The sequence below is a fragment of the Gracilinanus agilis genome, chromosome 1, assembly GCF_016433145.1.
Source record: "Gracilinanus agilis isolate LMUSP501 chromosome 1, AgileGrace, whole genome shotgun sequence".
NCBI lineage: Eukaryota > Metazoa > Chordata > Mammalia > Didelphimorphia > Didelphidae > Gracilinanus > Gracilinanus agilis.
This window is the reverse complement of record NC_058130.1, coordinates 313,329,570-313,354,208: the sequence shown is the minus strand read 5'-3', so window position 1 is coordinate 313,354,208 and position 24,639 is coordinate 313,329,570. Positions and strand designations below refer to the sequence as shown.

Sequence of the window (24,639 nt, the reverse complement as noted above, 5' to 3'; positions counted from 1 at the left end):
CTCTCTCTCTCTCTCTCTCTCCATATATATGTATATATGTGTGTGTAAATATATATATATATATATATATATATATATATATTTTAATTTTATATGACTGTAGGCATGAGTCATGCCCCTGATAGGAACACATGGACAACAAAACTTACCTAACTTTATTTCTATAGAGGTTCATAGAATCATAGATTTAGAGGTAGAAGGAACCTAATGGATAATACATACCACTTTCTACAGGTAGTCTTCCTCTTAATTATAGTGTTTTCCTTCTGTTAATTATTTCCTATTTATCCTGTACATAGCTCTACTTTGTTTATATTTGTGTGTTGTCTCCCCATTAGACTTCAAGTTTCTTGAGGGAAAGAACTGTTTGTTTGTTTTCTTCTTTTTGTCTCTCTAATGCATAGCATAATACCTGACACATAGTAGGCACTTGATAAATATGTATATATTGATTGATTGATCTATAGGTCAATCATCTATGCAGCACCATCTTTAATGGAATTGTATGAAATGGCCTGAGATCTGAAGCTTTTAAACCTTAGGTTTAAAAATTTTTTTATTTTAAAAAATTCCCTTTCTTTACCTTACCATACCTCCCCTCATCTAATTCTATATCTTTTTTTTTTTTTTTTTGCTACAGTGAGACTGTTTTACTCAACATAACTGGAAAATATTACTTTGTCAGGTTAAAATCTTTCCTATCACTTATTTTAATTATCTCTTTCCATGCACTCATGGTCTACTTGAGATGCATAGACGTATGCATCTAGGGCATATTAGATACACCAGCATGTACATGTTTGGAGATTGAGAACTTAATCAGTAAACACAGACTTCAAGAATTAAAGCATAAGAAAGACCTGCTTATATTTACCATACACACAAACACACACACACAATTTTTCTAGGCAATTCAGATACATTCCTTAACAACATCTACTTATCTTGAAGCATAGCAACCTTGACACAAGGTCCAAAGAAAAAAATCTAGGCACCATAAGCATAAAAACCAGAGCATTTTAATATCATTTCTCAACAAACATGGTTAAAATACCATGCTTTCAAATGTATACTTTTTTTTCCCTAAGGAAAGCCTGCATTCTGTCTTTGGTTTCCTGAAATCACAGCTGGATCTTATTACAAACCAAGTAAGAAGCTCCATGGAAAGCATGCCTAAACCTTTAAAGCTACCAAAAGAAAATTGATCTTCATTAATTAGATGTATAGATTATGTAGATTGACCACTGTGTTATTATATAACACTGTGAAAAAGGTCATTTTATGGTTTGTTGCTAGCTTTACTTTAGGTAATTTAGCTAAGCCTTATTTGCTAAGATATTCCACTAACCACAGAGGCAGGGTTAGGAGCCAGGTCAAAAAACAGATCAAACTGTGAATCTGTGATTGGTAGAGGACACCATACGTACATACATTCACTGAATGGTCTAGAACATGTGGAATTGAGAGCACCGCCTTATCGCTTTGTAACATTTAATACATGACCAATGCCATCTACAACAAAGCTTAATAGGGGAGTACTGCATAACACTGATAAGTGAAAATATTAACAACTCCATGGTTCATTATTGAATAATCAATTCTAATGGCTTAATAACACTAAACCTGAGACCTGCCACTTTAAGCCCTGACTTTTGCCTTTATGGAGACCTCAGAGTTGGATCCATGAAGAAGAAGAGACCGGATGTCAGATTTGAGCAAATAGAAAAAGCAATAAGAGATGTATATCATGACAAGTCTGAGGATGAATAGCCTCCCCTGAATAATAATCAGCAGCTTTAATGAAAAAAGCAGGACTAAAGAGAAATGCTAAAAGAGGGAAGATCTGAGGGTTTCTGGGGGCCAACACCAAAGAAGGCTAAGCTCCACCAACCTTGACCAAAGCCTTCTCAGGTGCTAAAGTCAGTGCTGATGGAAAAGATGCTCTAATGCCATTATTTTTAGCTAATTACAATCTTAATCTGCTCGACTCCCTTCGGTGTGTAACTGTGCAATTTATATAGGGACAGCAAGGGAAAGTACTCCAAGCCTAATTCAAAGAAACTACTTCAACTTATGCCCACACCAACCTTGTCAAGAGGCCAATGACTTGCGCTTTCATTGTGAGTAAGTGACTAATATCTATGCTAGCTCTAAAGAAAGACACTTTTCATAATCGCCCAACAATCTGCTAAGTGAAAACATATGGATGGGCTTAGGCAAAGCCTGCCAGGGGTCTTTGCTGAATGGAAAACAGGTGCTCTACTTTTGTGCCATGTAATACCCCATTTACCCCCAAGTCCAAAGGTTACAGGACTAATAGTTGCCTTGTGGTAATCAGGGAAAGCCATGGTGAAACATCTGGGACATATTTTACATACTTGCAACATATGCTTCAGGTTCAATTAAAGTGAAGCTTTGGCACATTTATTAATCTTTTTTACTTTTATCCTATAAGAGAACCCACTGACCTGACCTTACTATTATGCCATATGAGAAAACAGGAATAATGAGAGCTGGAGGTCAGTATCTGCTGATGTAGCAAAGACACATTTGTTTTCACACACACAAAAAAAATTCCATTATGTCTGACTTTACATGCAAACTTTAGACTGAAGAACCAATGAATGTTTTAAAGTAGGAAATTGCCCTGCCACTACTGGAACACACTGACATCTAAACCTTGCAGCATTTAGTGGTGTGTAATCTGGTCAAGAGACGGAAGCTGGTAAATGGGAACTTGAAGGATCCTTTCCATATTTCCATTTCTTATAATAAAAAAAACCCAGAGTTTAGAAAGTCCATGCAAAAGATTTTATCTTCTATTATGCAAGCACTTAAAAATCTGTTGTAAATGATCAGCTTTGTCATTTTTCCTTTTTATGCGGGATATGATTTTTATACTACAAATTGCATTATTAGAGCTTAAAAAAACCTTTCATATTACAGAAAAAAGGATTTAGGATTCATGAAAATCAAATGACATTCATTTCACATGGAAAACACCCTCTTTTTTTGTCTCCTATAAAAATATAGTTGAATTTACACAGTAATTTAAATAGTCTTTTTCAATCAACTTCAGAAAGTGTAACAGAATCAAGGGGTTGACTGAGACTAGATTAAGATTAGGATGAACACTTAGATTAGGATAGGGCACTGCTTCAGAGGTTTGCTGTTTTTTCTAACCTGGGAAATTTTTGTTTTACAACTACATTTTGGTGAGGCGGCTCTAAAGAGACATCTATATAGCACTTTCTTCTCTCTTGCTCTTCCTCTCCCTGCTCTTCCCTTTCTCTCTTATTCTCCCATTCCCTGCTCTTCTTTTTCTGTCTCTTTTCCTTTATACCCACTTCCCTTACATCTCCTCTGCCACACCCCCAAAAAGAAGGGAGATTTCTTAGGAGTTTGGGAATCAAGGAGGTGCCAAGGAAATAGACTGATTTCGAGCAAAAGCATTAAAGCAGCAAACTACACTATGGGCCCACAGTTATTAAAATTTCTGGGAATACACATGCTGCTTGGATGGATCCCTTACAGTAGCTTTAATAATAAAGCTGCTACAAGCTAGGGAAAAGGGCCATAAATGGATGGCAGCTTCGTGTTTATCAGAAGAGAAATGAAGATTCAGAGCTAGCATGTTGAGTTAAAATACAAGCTCTCTACAGCTACAAGGCTGACCTTCGCAATAAATCATATCTTTTATTGCCAGAAGTGTATGCTCACATTATTTAACATTAAAAACTAGCACATATGTGTTTTTGCAGAAGGAGGTTTTGTTAGTTCAGTGTTTGATGATACTAAAATGATGCAGCTAATGACTAAATAATGTACAGAAGGATTTCACAGAACAGCTCTCTCAATTTTAAAATGTTTGAACCAGCAAAGAAAGAACCACTCTAGTTGTGTATGTGTGTGTGTGTGTGTGTGTGTGTGTGTGTGTGTGTGTGTGTGTTCTATATTCTTTAAAGCACTGGATGTTAGCTATCTGGTAAAAAAAATCATTCAGGGGATTAACTAATCACTGTGAATTTTTTTGACATTTCTAATGCTTGCTGCCAGCACACAAATTCTTACACTGGTATATAACTGTACATCTCTACTAGAAACAAAGGTCAAAGGCATAAATTAAGATATACTGTTTTTCTCCTCTCTTCAAAAAATTTCATTGCTTTACTACAACAGAAGTCAGACGAATACTGGTGAAGGTCAAAATTTGGTTTTCTATGCAGAACAAATTTTTTAGAAAATCAGTCGTTTTTTCTCTTTCCTGTTTTCCACATTTTTGGTCTAGAAATACCCCGAGGCAAGCACAAGGTTGATCCATAGCCCTTTTCTCCACAGCAGAGTCATCCTGCCAACACCTGCCACTGAAGCTGTGGTACAAGGTCATTCTAATTTCCTCCCCCTGGTTTTTCCCTCTCCCAGGGGGAACAACCAATCCAAATCGTCCCATCATTTGGTTCAATGAAATGTAGAAACTAGCTGTTATTTACTGTGACCAAAATCCTATATGGGGACCAGCCACCCACGGACAGAAATATGTAGGGGTAAGAAAGAACAGGTCTTCTTGGCCTATAGGGCCACAGTACCTATTCCAGATCAAGTGGACATTGGCAAGTGTGATTATTTAAATGCCTTACAGAGTGCCACACATATACGGGCCATTCTTTTAACCAAGCAATTCATTGAAAATTACAGAATGACAGGATCCCATCTTCAACTGATGTGGGGATGCTATTTTTACTCCTTTTTTTCTCCCTAAAGTATAGTCCTATTTGTAATACTCAAGACAGGACAAATTTTTGTCCTTCAAAAGCAGTTGTCACTGCCGTTATCTTCAGAAGAGCTATCAAGTTCCAGACAAGCTGAATTATTTTTGTTCCTGGCAGAAAAATATTTGACCCAGCACTGGACAAAAAAAAAAAAGAAAAGAAAAGAAAAAAAAGAGGATTTATAGTCCTCTATCCTTCCTGCAACATCCAGTGGCATTGTTAGGATGATAAACAGCACTGTCCAATTTTCTGGACTAAAACACTTCAACTCCTTTTTTAACTGTCTGTAAAAACAGTGTCATGTCTAAATTCTCCCATCCCCAGGTACCCAAGCGCTAGGGAAGATAATTACCTTGTCATCTTTGTCATCCTCTTCTTCCTCGTCCTCTAGCATGTCCTCCACTACCTGCAGACAGAAACAGACGTCGTTGTCATGATTTTCAAGAAGAGAATTTTGTTCTGTCAATTGGGAGCTTTTTAAGGATGAAAACTTTATTAACATTTGAAACATGCTGAGAAAGAAAATATTCGATCTAGAGATTGAGATTTGGACAACACTCCATCTTTAATTGATCCATACCATCTAGTAGTATTAGAAATTTATATAGATACCAAAATTATTGTTATCTAGACATCTGTCTGTCTCTGCATGTCTGTGGCAGCACTGACATATGGGGGCCCCCAAAAGTCTTAATACAGATGTGTTTATAAATACATATATTAAAAATATATAAAATATATGTACATATGCACATATTTTTGGGCCCATGTATACCTATATGTATGTATATATAATATATATATCTACATTTTAGTTGGGTAAACATTGGACCAGATAATCCTTTTTTTCCCCCCAGCTCTTGTTTTTTATATTATTCAGGCAGTTCAAGAACAGACTTAGTAAACATGCAATGATGATGCCAGGCCTAAATTTCTTATTCATCAGAAGCATTGGTACAGGAAAAGAGTATTGGGCCAGGAGAAAGGAAACCTGGATGCTGATGTTGACCTTCCCTTTGCAATGGTTATGACTTACCAAGTCATTTTTTACTTTTTTTAAACTAAGCTTCCTCCTCTATAAAATGAATCTGGACCTGATGATCTTCTGGTTCCAAAATAAGGTGACCCCCCCTTTACCCCCTTTACTGAATTCAAATCCAACCTCAGATACTTATTATTATTATATTATATATTACATATTATTATCATTGTTGTTATTAAAGTGTGACCCTGGGTAAGTCACTTTAACCTCTGTTTGCCTCAGTTTCTTCATTTGTAAAATGGGGAAAATTGCACCTACCTGCCAGGATTGCTGTGAGAATTAATTGAGATAATAATTGTAAACTGCTTAGCCCAGTGTCAATAGGCTTTATTGATTTATTATATTATGTTTATTATATAACATTATATTAGTATAATTATATTATTATATAAGTCACACAGGCTGTTGTCTGAAGCTGTTTCCAATGTACCACAGTTAATTCTTGATTATCTATGTACAAGGATCATAGATCATGGATCATATAAGAAAATTTTTCACTCCAGGCTGGTTTCTTCTTTTCCTTAGCCCATCTGGAGACATCTTTCTATTGTCATTTGGTGAGTGGTATGAGGATGTAAATTAATTTAAAATAGTTATGAAGGTAAATTTTCTGAATAAAGATTATGCAATTTATTTTTAAATCAACTCTAATGAGTTTTAAAAAAATATCTAATTGAGAGTTATCTATATCATTTCTCTTTGATTCAGCCTCACATAATAATCAAGAATTGCCCATACTTCATTCAGGCACTAAGTGATGCAGTGGATAGAATGGGAAGCCTGGAGTTAGGGTGACCTGAGACCCAATCTTGTCTCAGACTATTATTAGTTGCAGGATCCTGGGCAAGTCATTTAACTACTGTCTGCTTCAGTTTCCTCATCTAAGCAAAGACTAATAATATCATCTATCTCTCAGATTTATTGTGAGGATCAAATGAGACATTTATAAAGTCCTTTGTATATAGGACTGTTAAAGTGCTATATACATGGCAGTTAATATTATCATTTTTATTATTACCTTGTGGTTCTGTTCATATGCCTTTCCACATACCTATATAGAGTCAAGACCTCAGAGGATGAACCAAAAAAAAAGTGCCTCCTTACACAGAAGACCCAACTACTTATACCCAATTCTTAATTTTGCGGTTATCTAATGATTTTATAGATATAGATATAGACTTGTGATTTCACTTATGGAGGGAACTCTGTGAAAGGAAACTCACTACCAGAGCAAGTTGGCAACTATTTCTGGAGCTTAGATTTGTAACAAGTTGTCTACAGCTCTGAGAGATTAAGTGATTTATCCAGCCTCACATAGCCAGCATATCAGAAGCACAACTTGAACCCTGGGTTTTCCTGACTTGGAGACCAGCATTTTATCCACTAAGTCATTGCTGCTTCTTCTGTGATAAATCATTGGATAGGATATAGTTATGGATTATCTTAAAAATATAAGAATATATGACATTGCTTCATGTGAGCATGGGTCCAATGGGGCTTTTCAATTCTTACCAATGGAATTTTGGTCAAAAGAACTAGATACCTACCTTAATAGCTATTAATAAACTTTTCTGAATTAGTAGTTGCTGAATCTGCTAGATAATACATTTTTACAACATACACAAATCCCATACACTAAAAGTAGTAAAACTTTTGACTCTCCTATAAATATGAAATAATACCTAAAGTTATCTTAAAATATATTTCAATGCCTTGGAATATGTTGTTGGGAATATTCAAACTCTTCAAAAGTACTACTAATGCAAACACATTAACAATATATTTTTTTAAATGGTTGGTATGCACTAGATCACTTCTAAAGTCTTTCCCAACTCTATGATTCTATTCTTCTAGGTTACAGATTTTAGGTTACAGCTAGTGTCTGAGGCTCAACTTGAAGTCACAGAGGATTCCTGATTCTGGGTATGGCACTCTATCCTCTGTGTCACCTAGTTAATCCCTGGTTCAGAAGAATTTATGTTAAATTCTCAATGTGAGCATTTATACCTTGGAAATTGGGTGTTACAGATCAGAACTTGAATTATCCTCATCAGTTGTTTAGACTTTAAAAAGTGATGGAGAAAAAAATGAAGATTAAACATAAACTATCTCGTTCATACTAATGTTTAGCAGCACATTGCTTTAATCATAGTGAATTCACCACATTATTGCTGGCTCTTAGTCACCAATAAGACTCCCTAACACTAGCTATCCCACTGAAATACTAACAACGAAGGCAAATCTAGCCTAAGTACTAACACAGGGACAAAACTAATAATGCTTCTCAAACTGCTCCTTCCTATAAGAAAGGCAGGCATCATCTCTTCCCAGCTCCTTCAATTTTTCCTTTTTACTCTTTCCAAATCCTCCCTGGATCTTTCCCAGTCTTATCTATACCCCAGGCTCAGATCCATCTGGGACCTGGGAGTCAGGAGGACTTGAGTTTAAATCTTCTCTCTGACACTAGCCATGACTGGGCAAGAAAATGCAATTAACTTGTCAGCCTTAGTTTCATCATCTGCATAAAACATACTAACTCACAGTTACTATGAGGATCAAATGAGATGATGTATGTAGAACTCTATAAACCTGAAAACAGTATCAATGTGAGGTATTCAACTACAATGACATCACAGAAATCCTGTAAAAAATTTTACTCAAAGATTTAATCATTAAAAAGAAATCATTACAGAACATATTTCCATTCATGAATACAGATCACGCTTTTAACATTCGTAAGATCTAAGAGTTAGAAGGGGCAAAGACCAAAGAGTTCATCTAGCCCAAACCTCCTCATTTTACAGATAAGGAAACTTTCATTAGGGGATAGAGATTTATAAGAAAGGAATGCTAGTATTTTAGAGCTATTACAGCTATACCAAGAGCTATATCTAATGACTAATTAGTAGATCAAATTAATTAGAGAACTCGTAAAAGGTCATTTAAGGGTTGGGTATTATATGTGTCCTTATGGGAAAGAAGGATTCCCTATAATTTTGGGGATGGGGGTGCCTTATTAGCAAACACAAATTCTTTTGAGGGTGGTACTGTGCATCTGAAGGATATTGATCCAGTGGGAAAATTCAGAAAGTGAGAACTGTATTGATTATTTATGGCTTATTTATATGTTTTCTGGATTTGCTTATGGTCTCTTGATATTAATTTGTATTTTTTGCTTTTTCTATATAGTACAACAAATGCTGTCCTGTAACTGAAACTGATATGGGGGTACAGGCTTCACCTAGACACCCCAACACTCCAGATTGTGTTTCAATCAGAGAGTACTTAAAAGACTTATTTTTCCTTGCATTCCTGCAATTCTAGGGAAAGTGATTTTGAGCTCCTCTGGCCCTCTTCGTTCTTGATGAGCACAAATAGGTACCTCCCAGCTTGCTCCTGATAAGCATCTATTTTATATGCCAGATATCTGATTATCCTCTAAACTGGACAATTTAGACATATGACATAATCACAAGTCCCATCTTGGGTTCCAATGATCCAGTAACATACCATCATCATCCTATCTCTAGTCATGTAGACCCTGTTGTCAAATGGGTATAAAAAACCCCAAACCCCATCTTCACGGGGAGGCAGTGTTCCACCTGCACACTGTCTCCTGGCCTTTTATCATGCATTCCTAATGAATAAATTTCTTTTTTTATTTTTAAGGTAAGTTTTGGAGTCTTGCATTCTTGCACAGGGTAACCTGTCCCAAATCTTGAGTTTCAACTCAAAGTTCTTCCATAATACCATTATTTGCTTCAATGTTTAAAAAGGATCATTGTTATATTTGTGAAAATGTAACAAAAATTCCCTTAGATGGGGGGCTTTGTTCGATTTGTGGAAACTTGGTCATAAAATATATTCAGAGGTTTCCTAGAATAAATTCTGCATAGAAATACTAATATTATAGATAAATCCTCTGGATCAGATCTAGTCCAGATAAACTCAGAGACTGGTGACCAGGAGGCACACATTACAAAGAAGGAAGCGATCTTGAGCATTTCTGTTAACTACATTATCTCTGATTAAATATTTTCATTCAGTAAGCATTTGCGGGCCACCTACTATGTACACTCTACTGGGGGCTATAAGTGGTGTCGAGTGGTTCTAAACTGAGACTATTAAACCATATTAAGGATCCCTGTGGACTGCATATTGGCTTAGTTTTAAAATGAAATATTATCTATGGGTTTTGTTATTTTTATTTACTTTGCTAAATATTTCCCAATTACATTTTAATCTTTTTTTGAGTCCACTAAAGAGTGTTGTGGACCACATGCAACCTGGAGGCCACATGTTTGATATCTCTGCTGTGAGATACCCACATACACAGGTGCAGCTATTTCTAGTAGAAATTTAATAAGAAAATGACATGTCAAAACAAAGACTATCTTTCATAGTAGCTTTTGATCTTCCTGAATTTGCAAATAGGTATAAACAGATATATGAAAAATAATACTAACCATTTGTAATGGGAGGATACATTAGATGCCCCCTCAATCAGGCTAAAATAAGGGTAAAGACCACCCAAAAAGTCTGAAAAGAAAGTACAGTGCTCCAAGCCAAGATCAGAAGCACATATGAATTAAACTCATGATTCTCCAAAGTATAGTTGCTTCTTTGCCATGACTTTCCTGGTAAATAAAACACCCTTAGCAGATGCTAGGGTATATGATGCCTTAATTTCCCCCTTAAATCCAGTAATATCTCAACTAAAACACTGACTGAGATATCCAAAGTGAGAGATCACATATATGAAGCTGGGCAAAATGGACACTGCAACATTTACTGATGTGATAAATGAAGTCAACATATGAACTATTAATAAAAAATGTAACATTAGACAGATGTATAGCCACTCATTGAAAGTTATGCTAATTAAATGACTCACTGTTCTCAGATCTGCTTGTCCATCAGTGTTGATACTGCAGCTTTCTTTTACCTGCTATTTGTCACATAGCAAGCCACCCCCTACCTGTTTATACAAGGAAAATGGTCAAATACTTGCTATGTTAGGGGAGGAACTGAGATGAAATGGCCCTTCCCTTTTTGCTGACCTGGACCTCTCTGGATTGTCTTTATCTCATTATGAAAGTTATCAATAGAGGCTGGTCCTATCTTGAAGCTCTTGCTGATTTCCAATGATCAATTCCTCATTGTGTCTCTAACTTGCCAAACTTTTAATATACTTATTTTAATATACTCCTTTTAATTCTCTTTGTCCTGGGTTTTGCCTAGATATTATATCTTTAACAAAGAATTTTCCTTTCAGCACACCTATTTAGCTTGTCTTGAAACAAACAAATAAATAAACCCATTGGTAAAGCTCGAAACAATCACCTAACAGGACAAAACGGACTCAACTGGGGGATTTAAACCTATTATAAAGTAGAGATAAAGTAAAGCAAATCTTCAAGAGGCTTTCAAATGTTTGTCAGGAAATCTAAAACACAATTACTGAACCACTATCTTAAGAGTTTGTCGTCTCCGCTTGTGCCAATTTAATTTTCAAAATGCCAAAACATTATTAGTCCGTAAAAGCAACAAGCAGCCTACCTCACACTTTCTGCAAACCAGCTGTGAGCCTGATGTGCAAGAACTGCACAAAGAAGGACTAGAGAATGGGCCTCTTCATTTGCAAAACTCAAACTGTTCCCACACTGCACAAACGTGTAATTGGATACGCACAATTGCTCCACAAATGGGCAGCCAGAACCACCCAATACAACAATTTATTTTTAAATTTGGCAGAAAAGTGTTGTCTTAGGGAGACTGCCTTTGTGTAGAGTTTCAGCTCTCCAAAGAGTTTTTAATGCCAAGTTATAAACCCCTAAAATAGGGATTTTTAATGCAGATGGCATCCTGCTGGTGTCTTTACAATAGCCTCACAATGGATATCACCATCCCATTTGATCTGTTTGCTCCAGGGGCACAAAGGTGCTTTACAAATCCCAAGTAGAGGTATAAATATCCTCCTGGGGAGTCACTCTAGCACAGGTAAAGTTTGGAGTGTCTCGGGAAGAAGACTCAATGACTTTTTTTTTTTTTTTTTACAATTAACTGCAGCACTCTTCTCTCCTCCCTTTCTCCTTTTCTAAGCAGAGCATTCACATTTCTAAATGGCACAAGGGCCCTGGCCCCAACATTTCAGTCATCTAAAGACCAAAGGAAAGAAATATGGGTATGGATGAAGAATCTTTTAGACTTTTCTAGTAGCTTGAAATAAGTGACTCCCCAGGCCAAGAGTTTTCCTTAACTTCCACTGCCTCCCAAACCTGGTTGATAGCCAGCTGAGCTCTTCCAAACAGACCACAGAATAACCACCACATTTAACCGCTGTACAACACTGTAACCTCGTCCTGAGAATTTAAAGAGCATATGCCATTTACAAGTACAGTACTTGAGTTTGATACTTTGCTAATAAAAACAACAAAAGGGTCAACATTCTCAAATTCCAAGCTTTTCCTCTTTAAATCTGAAATATGACTTTTATTCTTATTTCCATTTTTTAGAATAGACAAAAAAACTGACCAAACCTTTGCTAACAATGGTACTACCAAAGTGTGGCATTTCTTAGAGAGAGGACTGCTATTCCCCACAGCAATGGAATGAAAAAAAGGAAAGATACATATGTGCTAAATAAAGTATATTTATAAAAGTTTTCAGGGGAAAAAATCTTAGAGCCTCTCTAGAATTTTCTCTCCAAATTATGCTTCCCAATACCTTGCTTGAAATCAAGTAGCATTAATCAAACAAAGGAAGGGCACCAGGGAAATCAGAAAGATCTAATGCAAGCAGTTAAAAGTGACATGACCTTCTGTAATGTCACTTGTCACAGACTTATATGCCACACAGTGGAAGAAGGTCTTGAAAGAAACTGATTCCTGGTACTATTCCTTGAATGTAATACTAATACAGATGACATTTTAAAAAACACACGTAGAAGGACTCGAATGTGCCATGGCAGCTATATTATTACTAAGTAGTAGGCAGAGAACATTTAAAATTAAAGCATAATCTTTCTTCTTTTTTTCTTAACATTTTTGTAAAAATAGTTGCTTGTCAAAAAAATGCATAGCAGAACTTTTGACAACAAATGAAAAGGTTCCTTAAAATTAAATAGATAAACATGTAGAAATATAGCCTGTGACCTATGCTGGAGAATCCCTTGTTAGTAGTCATTTTCATAGTATTCCAGATTAGCTGATCCCTCCTATTTTTGCAAAGGAATGAAGCTTAATTTGAATAGAAAGCCTGAGAAATAAAGTTGACAACTCAAATAAAAAATGTGACAATTTCTTCAGTAGTGTTTCAGGAGAAAAAAAAGATATTTGTGAAGGAAAGAGCTGCAGGAAAGGATGAGAGGGAGGAAAAAGCTAGAGGAGGCAGATAAAAGTAACCCCCAGGACCAAGGCAAGAGACTCCAATACCAAAGTATATTAAAGTTTTTTATTCTAAACTATGAGACAAAATGGAATCATAAGATCGATGCTGGTTATGATTTCTTTTAGGGAGAAAGTCCTCTCCTAAATTTGCATTCTGTAAGTGAAAAGTGTCAAAGGGAATTGCTTCTTAATATCATTCCATTTTGGATATCTTAAGAAAAAAGGCATTCATTCTAATTTAAGCACAATATTACAAATGTGGAATGGGGTATGAAGCGGATGGAATGGGCTTTGTGGAAGTGGAGACTATGAATCTCTCTGTTTGGCTCTCTTATCTCTGTCCGTCTGTCTGTCTCATTTTTTCAGAGGAAATAATCTGTGTATTAAGTGGGCATTTTGCTATGTTCTCAGTGAATATATGTCAAATTATTTCATCCAGGAGAGAATGTTAAGAAATAATCTTTGAATGAAAGAAGAAACCACTTTTATCCAGATGTGTTTAACTGATGTTTTTTTTTTTAATCGAAAAATTGTTTCAGGGAAAAGAGATTTTATTTTTTTTAGGTCATTCAAATGTATAAAGATGTAATATTTGGAAATGTTATAAATTAAATGACTATGCTCACTGTTTCAGATGTGAAGGAATTTTGTGAGAATGATATTCTTCAGCATAGCCTGGAGTTCATTTAGTTCACTCCATCTGTACATAGCTTAACCACAACATACATTTGTGTGTCAATGGATTTACTATACTTGTGTGTAAATGTAATATAAAATTATTGAATGTGTATGGATTGAGAGGATGCATTAAACCACTCAGACTATTTCAGGTCACTTGAAAGTATCTGAGGTCAAGCCAAAGACTTTCCTGGTCAATAAGTCTGTTATAACCATGTTTATATGGTCATTTCCCCATCAGGACACCTGCTTCTTGCAAGACTTTTGAGGAAGAACTCTGGTGAAATGAATAGTTCAATTAAACCGTGCATGGAATTCGCCCTGCATTTGTTTTAAAAAAAAAAAAAGAATCATAAACAAGTCTGGAATGTAACTTCTCATCCAGTGTCTCTCAAAAACAACTGCATGGATGATGGCCGTTTAGTTTGATTCACACTATTAAGGATTTGACCTTGGAGCATTTCAGCTACAGTAGTCATCAAGATAACTGAACCACTAGATGTAATAATAATTAGTGTGATAGGATTGCCAGTAAGACGGAATATATTGCAGTACAAAGGAAGGCAGATGAAAAAAGAAAAGCATTAGTACTTTACTGCTAAAAGACTTCCTGATTTTTACAGAGACACTCAAATACAATTATTTCTCCTTGCAGAATGCATTTCCTTGGCTCATTCTGGGAAGTGCTCATGTTGTAATTTAGTCTGATTCTTAATAGGAAATGTGGCGTTAATGTGGCTATCAGATGCCTTTTGATGCATGCCACTGATTACATGCAGCCCTGTACTCTGAATCATCAACAACAGAATTCTTATATGCAGAATAATATGGTTTGCTGAAAGGTGCAAGGACAGTAAATTTACTTTATTGGCTAACAGTACGTAACCTTTTTTCTTTAAGTGCCAGTTTAATACAGGAAAAACCAAACACCTCAGCAGTTAAAAGATAGGCTAAATAACAACTAATAAAAATTATATAAGTATAAGCATCTTAAATGTATTTCTTTTCATATTCCATCCTCATTGCTTCTAAATAATCTCCGTTGTATTTACACAAAGCATTGTGAACAGGATACTTGCGTTTATTTGAACTATGTCTCCATCTAAAGGCATGATACTGTATTGTAATTTATTTTGTTTTATTTTTGCTTCCGGGCAAGATTCTAATCTTGTTGCCTTTTGGATACTGTATTTCTTATTTAGTCTAGTAAGGAGAAAAAAAAAGAAAAATAATATAGGAAGTTCCACCTACAATGAGTTTTTATAATACTAATGTTTTCCTAGAACTACATTATTTTGTCAACTAGAGGAGCTTTTCAAAAATCACTCAATTCCGGCAGCTGGGTAGCTCAGTGGAGTGAGAGTCAGGCCTAGAGACAGGAGGTCCTAGGTTCAAACCCGGCCTCAGCCACTTGCCAGCTGTGTGACCCTGGGCAAGTCACTTGACCCCCATTGCCCACCCTTACCAGTCTTCCATCTATAAGACAATACACCGAAGTACAAGGGTTTAAAAAAATTTTTTTTAAAAATCACTCAATTGTTTAACTTGAGACTTTCTAATAGAATTAAAAGATGACTGTATCAAGCATTAGCCTCTTTCTAAAGCCACATTAAATAATTTTTGCTGACAAACTATTTTTACTAAATGAATAGCATATTTCATTTAAATAAAATTGAAAACAACTATTGCAAGGCAAGGTATTTCAGCAATGATGTGCATTTCATTCACCAAATATGGCTTTATGGCAGAAAGGGTATCATTTTATATGGCTTAAAATGAACAGTCTTAAGATTATTTAATTTCTATATTATGTCAGTGACTACCTTAAATGTATCAAAAACTTTTCAAACATCATAAGCACTTGAATGCATATCTTCTGTAAAATAGATGCCCAGCTTCTGATGTATGTGTATTTCTTTAGCTACTTTCCAACTATTGGAAACTTTGTAAGCAAGAAGTCTCTCTCTTTTTTTTTTTTTTTTAAATTTTAAACCCTTAACTTCTGTGTATTGACTTATAGGTGAAAGATTGGTAAGGGTAGGCAACGGGGGTCAAGTGACTTGCCCAGGGTCACACAGCTGGGAAGTGTCCGAGGCTGGATTTGAACCTAGGACCTCCTGTCTCTAGGCCCAGCTCTCAATCCACTGAGCTACCCAGCTGCCCCAAGAAGTCTCTTAAGGATAAATAAATCAGTTTTGCTCATGGAAAGTGTTTTTGAAGAAAACGTTATACTCTTCTTCGGGGCCTTCTGAGAGTTCATTTAGAAAACAATAGGCCATTTCTCTTTGTTAAAAAATTAATATTGTTTTTGTAGAACTAGACCAATTTGTTGGGTTACATTTAAGGACTAAAAAAATTCTTTTAAAAAGCTGAATCCTTAAGAAATTTGTAGAAGAAAAAAATTGCAGTGAGAAAATTTTCTGACAATGATTTTTTTCTTTTGCCTAGAATATTGTGAGGCATCATGAGAACATTTTGTAAAAATTTTATCTTTAAAAATGGAGTATTCTGAATGTCAAAAAATTATGCAACCCAGAGATTTCTGTTCTTCCCTTAAACCCTTAATTCCTAGGAATAATAAATGAAAAAAATTATGATTTTTCTTTGTAAAGGACATGCCTAATGCCTAAAGGAGATGCTGCTGGGTTTAGACCCACAATGCCACACTGTGACTAGAGTGTTGGATGCCAGTATAAAAGCTGGAATGTAAAGGATTATAATGAAACCTCAGGCAAAACCTGCTCAGCAATTGTTGAGGTTCTCCCACAGAAAGCAGTCCTCTACAGTCAAGGAAAAGACCCGCTAGCCAACTTGCCATTTCTTCTTTATGTAGTGTACTGTGCTAAATTAGGGTATAATGCATTTATAATATTTATAGTACCAACATTTAGTTAAATAACCTTTATGTAAGATTTATGTTGATATTTTTTATTTCTCATTTAATGGCAAATTATGAAGAACATGTTTCATAAAGATAATTCTCCATTTAAATTCATCAGCCCATTAAATATTAAAATTATGTTTCTGATGCAATCTAGAACAAATTTGTCCAGCTTCAGTGATTATTTGCACTCATAAAAATTAGGCTTGATTAATAAAATTTAAATGCTTGATTAAGTTGACATTTTCATGTTTCATCCTGATTTATTAAAATTAGTCCCTCTCTCCTGGTCTGGCACAGTGATGGGAGTTTACCTTTCTCTTTCTTATATGCCAGATCTTGAATAAAATAGAGTAGGAATAAACTCATAGGTTCTGGAAAATGGTGGTTTTCAGAATATTTTATTCTAAAGTTCTTGTTGCATCTGTTCTTCATGTTCTCACAAAGCCCAAGATGAAGGTTTGATTATAACATGTCTAGAAAGGTTTCCCTTTCCAGTCACTTATGGCTGTGAGCATAAGCTGCAAGACAGAATGTATTTATCATATTTCTACAAAACTCAAAAGCCAAGAAGCTTTAAAATGTGGGAGAAGACTACTTTCGCAACAGAACCTTTATATACTTGGCTCACTGAATCCATCTCTTGTCCATTTCCACTGAACTCACTTTACTTCAAGCTCCAATTTCTTTTCCCTTACACCATGTAATAACCATTTCACTAGCACGGCTACTTTCATAGCATCTTCACTCTAATATCTCCTTCATGTACTCAATAGATTCTACTGCCAGATGTTTTCCCATCAGACTATTCCAATAGCATAAATCCACAAAAACAAAAACAAAAAAACTGAGTAATTTCCCCTTGCCTACAGAATAAAATATAAACTCTTGATATTGTCATTTGAGACACTGAAATATGTCTCTGACTAACATTTCTGATATCATCTCACACAATATTTTATGTCCTTTACTTTCTGGCCACAGTAGACACTCTCCTTCCATTTTCTTATCTTGTCTTCTCTCATCCCCATTTCTTTGCCGATGTCCTCCTCCAAGTTTTGGAAGTTACTTCCATCTTTGTTTACTGAGGTCTCTTCTTTTCCTTTCAGGTTCAACTGAGGGTCCACTTTCTCTAGGAAAAAGTCCTTAATGTCTTCTCCAGAAAAAAGAATTGATCTTTCTTCTCCCAGCTATCCTGAAATTCTTTTCTAGGACCTTTTATTTGGACTTAGACAGCTCTCCTTCCCATCACAATTAAGTCTCTGACCAACCTTTTCTTTCACCCTACATGTTAAGGCACTTGACAGTAGGTCTTTGCTCTTTTAGTGGTGGATGGGGCCAGGGAGATCCTCAAGGCTTAGTACTGTTCCTTGAACACAGTAGGCGTTTAATATTTGCTGAATTCACTTGGGAAAAAATCCTTAGCAAATCAATTTTTTTGAGTTTAGAGGCCCCCATGGAACATAGATAAAGTCTTATGGCCACATATAATCCAATGAAAACATTATTCACCTTTGTATTCTTTTGAAATGTCTTATTAATGCTGTTTTTATATCATTTTCTGCCCCAATGATAACACCTCCCCCACCCACCAGACACACACACACATCATAGAAAAGTCAAGTCAAAAAATATTTAAGTGCTTACTAAATGGGCCAGATACTGTGACAAGCACTGGGGAAACAATGAAAAGTCAAATGTGGACCCTGCCCAAAAGGAGTCAGGAAGCACAGTGGACAGTGTCAGAAATCAGGAAAATATCTTCCTGGTTCAAATCTGACCTCAGAGTTACACATCATTTACTAGATGTGTAATCCTGGGCAAGTCACTTAACCCTGTTTATCTCAATTTACCCACCTGTAGAATGAGTTGGAAAAAGAAATGGCAAACCACTTTAGCATCTCTGCCAAGAAAATCCCAAATGGGGTCAAAGAGAGTTGGACACAACTGAAATAACTGAATAACAACAACACAAGGAACTAAGAGTCTAATGAACCCTCCTTTAAAATGATAAACCTAATCAATCAAAATGAATATACACGTTGGTGATACCTGACAGGGCAAGCTTCATTCCACAATCAGGACACCCAAGCCTGTTCACTATGGGCACCTTGCCAACTTCTCTCCTGCTTTGTGTGTACCACGCTAACTTTCACCCCTTTCTCCAGGGTGAAATCAAATCAACATTATCATAACTACTGGAAGGGATGTGACAATCTACTAATTCCCTGCTCAGAATCCCTCTGATTCCTGTATTTATTTAGACCAAATCTCTCTACCTGGTCACCACTCCCTGCTCCCTGGTACTCATTTATGCCAGTCTTATACATCAATCTCCAGTCCACAATCACCTCTTTTGTGCCAGCCTATTTTTTTCCCTAGGCTGATTACATATTGCTCCTCACTCACTCACTCTCCTAGTTTTACTGGCCTACTTGTTGTTTCCCATATTATACATACCATATTTCATCTCTTTGACTTTTGCATACACTGTTCCCCCTACCTGTAACTCCTCCCTGTTTACCACCATCCCTTGGATCCCCTAAGGAAGGTACAACTCCAGTGCCACCTCCTTTTCAAGTTACCCAGATTATAAAAAATATATAAAGATATTTACTATGTCAGTGTTTTCCCCATTATTATATTTTTGGGAGGTCGATTACCCATATTTATTTCCACAATAATTGATAGTATCTACATAGGACTTTGAGGTTTGCCAAGTATTTTGCAAATGATATTTCATTTTATCATCACAACCATAGTATGAGGTAGGTGCTATGTTTAATCCCATTTTGCATATGAGGAAACTTTGCCAGACAAAAGTTAAATGACTTGCCTAGGGTGATAGTTATCTACCAACCAGGATCACTCTGATAGAGTGTGACAGGGATTATCTCTGCACCTAGCACTGTGTATGGTAAATAATAGATAAATAATAAATAATAATATAATAATTAATTTAATTTAACTATTTTTAATTAAATTAGTTTAATAATTAATAAACCAATAAATGTTTATTGAATTGAACTAAATCAAAATAATACCATGCAGTCAGTCAACAAGCATTTATCTGCTTTGTGCCAGGTACTCTGCAATGTCCTGTAGATACGAAGTAAAACTAAAACCATTCTTGATAAGTGCTTGTTGATTGAATGGTGATCTTTCATTTCATGGATCAGAGATCTGAAGTTTTCACTATTGTTTTTCCTTAACAATATTATTTGATCTTTCTTTTCAAACACACTGACAATGATGATCTTCTTGGACATGATAAATCTTTGTAAACTTGTAAGTTTACCCAGTAAAGTAGGGAGCAAGTGAGATAAACAAGAATGCCTACTTCTTTTTAACAATGGTCCCCTGGCCCATTAGATTGTCAGCTCTTTGTGGGCAAGAACTATCTTTCTTTTTCTAATTTGTATTCCCAGTCTTTATCAAAGTGCCGGGCAAATAGTTGAACTAAATCAAAAGAATACCATGCAGTCAGTCAACAAGCATTTATCTATTATGTACCAGGCACTCTGCAATGTCCTGCAGATACAAAGTAAAACCAAAACCATTCTTAATCTCAAGAAGCTCTAAGGGAAGAAACAATACAAGTTATCTACAGTATAAATGGGAGGTAATTTTCCCTTTTCAATGACAGTTGGGAATGGGAGAAGACTGGGAAAAAGCCATTTGCAGAAAGTAAGACTGACTATAATACAGATATGTGACCCTATGTCCTACAAAGAAACATAACTAGTTAGGAAGAAAATCATCAGAAGCATGGGATTGTGGCAAGACTTTTTTTGAAGACTTTACTGAGTTATGACAATGTTACTTAGAAATTCCCTACCACTAATGACTTGACTAATGAAGCAATTTTTGCCTTCACGGGGAACCTTGGCTTCATCTACCAACAGTTCTAAACTTTTTGGTCCCAGAACTCCTTTACACATTTAAAAATTATTAAGGACTTAAAGAATTTTTTCTTGGATGGTTAATCTATCAATATTTACTATATCAGAAACTGAAACTGATGGTTTAAAAATATTTATGAATTGATTTAAAATAATAAATAATTCATTATATGTTAACATAAAATATAAAATGTTAACTTAAAAATAACTATTTTTCCCCAAACAAAAAAATCAGTAAGAAGAGTGGTATTATTTTACATATTTTTGAAAATCACTCTAATAGCTTGCTTAGAAGAGAGCTGGATTCTCATATCTGTTTCTGCATTTGATCAGTTTTAATATGTTGTTTTAGTTGAAGTATATGAAGAATGCTCAGCCTCACACAGGTAGTTAGAAAGAGGGGGAATATTTTAATAGGCTGATAATATCTTGGTATTAATATGAAAAGAGTTTTGACCTCAAAGACCTTCTGAAAGACTTGTCTCCCAGAGGATCATAGATCATGCTTTGAGAATGACCACCAATGTTACAAGAGAAAATACTTAATATAAGGTAGCTGTGACTTCTGCTCCTTTATTTAGGGATAAATACAGAAGCAAGTAACAGATTGGACAGTTATAGATGTGGCCTAGTTTGCTAAGTGACAAACAAATGCCATGCATGCATGTGGGAGGGGTTTAGAGAGCTTTAAATGGGGAAATAGTTATTTCCTATTGAAAAAATACATCTCATGTATTTTGATGACAAAATTCTTGAAGTTATTAGATTCCTAATAATATTTCTCATTTAGAGCCACTTCCCTGGGCTGACAAAGACCTATCATTTGGTTTCTGCTTCTGCTCTTTTAATTGAGGCTTTCCAATTTCTTGTTGCCTTTCCAAACCAGGGACAATAAGTTTTCACGGAGATCTTATGAAAACCTTTGCCATTACCACCCACTACACACAGCTCTGTGCCCACCATTGGTAATGTGGACTAGTCATGAGGCCATGAGTCAGTTAGAAGGAGCATTTGTAAGTGTGCCTTTTGGTGCAAAATCTCTCTTTTGAGTGATCACCTTGTTAAAGCAAATTTTTAAAAAAGAATTAATAAATGGGGCTTTAAAAGTATCTATTCCTTATGCTTTTTTTCTGTTTAAAAGGAGTATCACTCATATTTATCATTTATCTTCGAAGCATAATGCTCAAATTTTAATTTTAAAAATTACTAGTTTAGATCCTGTTAAGGATTAAGGCAAAAGGGTGGTTTTACTTGACTCTTGAATATTAAAGGCCAACTGAGGGACAGGGAATATACTTGTGACTTCACAGATCTAGGGAACTCCCAGGTGATGAAACGCCATCTACTAATGAAGCTGGCACCCTCTGTACACCTGCTAGTCTTAGAGAAATGTCAAGAGCATCAAGAGGTTAAAATCACTTGGCTGGGATCACACAGCCAAGATATGTGTCAGAGGCAAGACTTGAATACAAGGCTTCTTGCCTTCGAGGTTGGCTCCTTACAGAGAATCCATTAACTTGGATGGGAAAAAAGTTACATTTTTACTTCAATATAAGTGGTTTCCTTTGTAGCCCTATATTTTTTATGCATTTAAAAACCTAATTCTGAGAAGAGGTCCATTGCCTTCACCAGATTGCCAAAGGGGTCCATAACCCTAAATGGTTAGGAATTCCTACTCTGCAATCACACTGATTCCCAAAGGCTAATGTGGCACTTTCAGATTCCAGGTGCATACTGAAGTATGTACAGACTTCATTGAAACACGTGGATACACATTAATGGTCAGTTCTTTTTTTCACACGTGCTCATGAATAGAGATATATACCTTTCTAACTATAAAAGGAGTAGAAAACAAAAATGGGTAAGAAAGGAAAACTGGATTGAATGGATGAAATTTTACATTTGTAGCTATATATGTATGTGTATATATTTTTATGTGCAATATATATTCTAGTATAAGGACTGTTCCAAGGGAAGGAATATGCAAGATGAATCCTTCATTAGGTGATAAGCAAGGAGAAAGTACATCTAAGAAGTGTGAGTATAAATATTTACTTGACTCTTTCCTCCCTCTTTTAAAATGTTCCTCTTTGGATTCCAAATGATTCAGAATTACTCAGAATCAAGTTAGAATTGACCTTGAAAGTCATTCATTCTCCAAATCCTTATTTTATATGTGGGGAAATTGAGTTTCAGATATATTAGGGACTGATCTGAGCACCTGTAGGTTCTTGATTTTCCAAATTTCAAATTCTTTCCATTATACTGTGTTGGCTCGAGTCTTTTTTGATAATTAGGCAGAATACCCAAGTTGATATCATCCCTATGGACAAGAATTATGTAAAAAATCTTTTTAGAGAGATGATAGAAAGAAACAAAAAAAAATGTAACACTCTTCTTTCTTTTGGTGATGGGTATTAGTTTCTTCTTGGTGAGGGGAAAGATCCTGCTGATCAAAAATCTGGCTCTTTTTGGAAGGAGGTGGGGTTCCTTGCTTAAGCTGTGTTTTAGATAAGAAGATTGCTTGTGAACCCAAGGTGAAGAAGGAAATAACAGTAACTGGCAATTACATGATATTTTACAGTTTACAAGGTTTACAAAGTCCCACAACCCTGTGATATAAATGGCACAAGTATCATTATCTCTCTTTTACTGATGAGAAAATTGAATCCCAAAGAAGTGAAAGAACTTGTTCAAGCAAGAGGTAAAGGTAGGACATGAGCCCAGGTTTTTCCCTCAATTCTACTAATCATTTCATTATACTACACTTTCCGTGAGAGGAAAGATTAAATATTTATTTTTAGATAAATTTATAAGGCTCAATACTTCTATCTGGAATTTTCTGACCTCGAACCACAAATCAGGTGGCTTACACACCTTTCTTCTTTCAAGTACTGAAAAATTCAGACTGATTTCAAGAGAGATCAACAGCATTTAATGTTTTTGTTTTTATTGTGAACTTGTCAATCAACAACAAGCACAAAACAGAGAGCTAATGGATCAGGGGGCAGGTAGTGAATGAGGGCATTCCAGGAGTCAGGAGGATCAGAATTCAAATTCAGCCTCAGACACTGTGCTGTGCCACACTGAGCAAATCACTTAATCTTGTTTTCCTCAGTTCCTCATCTATAAAATAAGTTAGAAAAGGAAATGGCAAATCACGCTATTATCTGTGCCAAGAAAGCTCCAAAAGTCAGACGACTGAGTAACAAACGTCCAACAATGATGGATCAGAGATATAAGATTTGATAAGTATCTGCCAGTACAACCAATATAGAGATTTGTTTTGCTTGACCTAAACATATCTGTTACAACATTAAGCTTCTCTATAGGGAAGGGATGTGGGAAGTGACTAGCTAGTGGGTAATGGTAGACATAACAAAAAAAGAGCATCAACTAGCAACATTTTCCAAAAGGCTTTGCAAGTGGAGGCCACTGCAACATAAAAGACATATCAGCAAAGCTTTGAAAAAAGCTCTTTGGGAAGTGAGGGACATTTTTCTACTTGTTACCAAAAATATTCAAAGTAAGAGTTCCTTGAAAATGATCTTCCTCATGATAGCACACACACAGGGATCAAGCCAGTCACCTGTGTGGTTATGGGAGTATGGTGAAACAATCAGTGATTTGAATTATCGATCCAAATTACGGCTAGTCAACAGAGTTTATGATGACAAGATTCTTCAGTTGCCAATGCTCTGGGCACTGTAAATCTGGAGAGGAGTGCTCAGTGCTTGTGGTGGAATAAATTTATTGATAAGAAAGGAACAACTTTCAGCGTTGTTCAGTGGGGGCAGTGAAGGGCCCCAACATCCTTGAGTACAAAGCAAATATTTATTTTCTAAGGTGTTTTAACAAGGGTGAATGCAGCTTGATTCATCATCTGTCAAAGGAAGATGGTGAGTCAGTGAATGATTTCATCGATCCATGCTAGAGTTCAGTCTTTTATGCCTCAATTGATTAGGCAATTAAGACTGTT

General features: G+C 35.7%; 1 protein-coding gene across 4 annotated transcripts in view; it reads right to left on the bottom strand.

Moving 5' to 3' along the window:
* The window catches only part of MCTP1 (multiple C2 and transmembrane domain containing 1), a 721,791-nt gene that overhangs the window by 87,769 nt on the left and 609,383 nt on the right, over positions 1-24,639 (bottom strand). For all 4 annotated transcript variants that reach the window (XM_044662743.1, XM_044662754.1, XM_044662765.1 and 1 more), the window contains one exon: positions 5,122-5,175. In XM_044662743.1, the coding sequence (XP_044518678.1) occupies positions 5,122-5,175 (54 nt within the window). The remainder of the gene's footprint in view (positions 1-5,121; positions 5,176-24,639) is intronic.